This window comes from Cebus imitator, unplaced genomic scaffold (assembly GCF_001604975.1).
Source record: "Cebus imitator isolate Cc_AM_T3 unplaced genomic scaffold, Cebus_imitator-1.0 Scaffold181, whole genome shotgun sequence".
Classification (NCBI taxonomy): Eukaryota; Metazoa; Chordata; class Mammalia; order Primates; family Cebidae; genus Cebus; species Cebus imitator.
The window spans coordinates 2,828,165-2,829,574 of NW_016107496.1; the positions used below are offsets into that span (position 1 = coordinate 2,828,165).

The window sequence follows — 1,410 nt, forward strand, 5'->3', positions numbered from 1 at the left end:
AAAAAAAAAAAAAAAGGAACTGTACAAAGAAAGGTGCTAGTATTGCAAATAAGGTTAGTGACTCTGAGGAGTTTCTGGGTTGGGGCACAAACTAGGAAATATCCAGCATATCTCACATAATTCATTAACTGTTTTAATATTGGGAAAGTTCAAGCTGCAATTAATATAAACCAGGATAAGCAAAAGCAGAACTCCTCTAAGTTAACAGCCAAGAACAACCCTGCAACCCCCTCCTTAATTAACCCTCTCCATGGCTGTTCTGTTGTCAGATGGTCAACTTGGGATCAAGGAATCTAGTCTGGAAAGCCCTAAAATATCTACTCATTTTAAACCTGGGAGTCCCTGCAGGCCTTTCTACACACTTATCTTTGCTATGGATAATCCTTCAAAATTGGCCCAGGGATAAATCGGGTTTTTGTTGATACACACAATGTAACTGAACCATACTAGCATTATTACTGTCTTCTCTAATAAAAAGCTAAACACGTGCGTGCGCGCGCGCGCGCACACACACACACACACACACACACACACACACACACACACAGAAACTTGTTTTAAAAAACTAATGAATACCCTGTACCACTTGCCTCATATCCAAATGTGAGTGCCATAATAGTGATGAGAAAGCCAAAAAATGCTTCTAGCTTCCGCAAGCCTAAAGGAAAAAAGACAGCAGTGAGCTCAGAGAAGGCAGACTTCCCCATCTGCCACATGATAGAGGGCAGCTCCTTTGCCTGACCGTACCGTTCCCACTCTCCTTACCGTATTTGTCCAAGAAGAGAAATACAAAAGTATCTGCAATAGTGATGAGGACGCCACCCCACAGAGGAATCCTAAGTCAGAGACAAGAAATGGAGGTCAGAGAGATGGAAAGTAAGGAAACATTGAAAAACACTATCTTCCCAACAGCTCCTCAGATAAAGAACACTTGGAGAAGCTAGGACTTCAGGGAGAGACAGTGGCAGAAAACCAGGCCTTGGGTAATGTCGGGTAACAGCAGCAACTTAATTACATTCATTAAAACTTTGAGAGTCTACTAGGTCATACTTAGGATACAAAGCTGAAAAGTATGGGTCTTACCATCACGGAATTAGACGGATAGACAGAATTTGATAGGATTAAATGGATAGTATCTAGGGGCCAGGCACAGTAACTCACACCTGTAATATCAGCACTTGGGTAGGCTGAGGCAGGTGTTCCTAGAACTGAGGTCAGGAGTTAGAGACCAGCCTAGCCAACATGATGAAACCCGCTATCTACTAAAAATACAAAAATTAGCTGTATTAGCCTGTAATCCCAGCTACTTGGGAGGCTGAGGCACAAGAATGGCTTGAATGGAGGAGGTGGAGCCAAGATCATACCACTGCACTCCAGCCTGGGTGACGGAGAAAGACTCTGTCTCAAAAA

General features: G+C 43.0%; 1 protein-coding gene across 1 annotated transcript in view; it reads right to left on the bottom strand.

Moving 5' to 3' along the window:
• Positions 1-1,410, bottom strand: part of SLC11A2 (solute carrier family 11 member 2) — a 30,626-nt gene that overhangs the window by 18,457 nt on the left and 10,759 nt on the right. Inside the window, exons 6-7 of the mRNA XM_037744660.1 lie at positions 766-836; positions 591-658 (exon numbers count right to left, since the gene is read on the bottom strand). Of these exons, the coding sequence (XP_037600588.1) occupies positions 591-658; positions 766-836 (139 nt within the window). The remainder of the gene's footprint in view (positions 1-590; positions 659-765; positions 837-1,410) is intronic.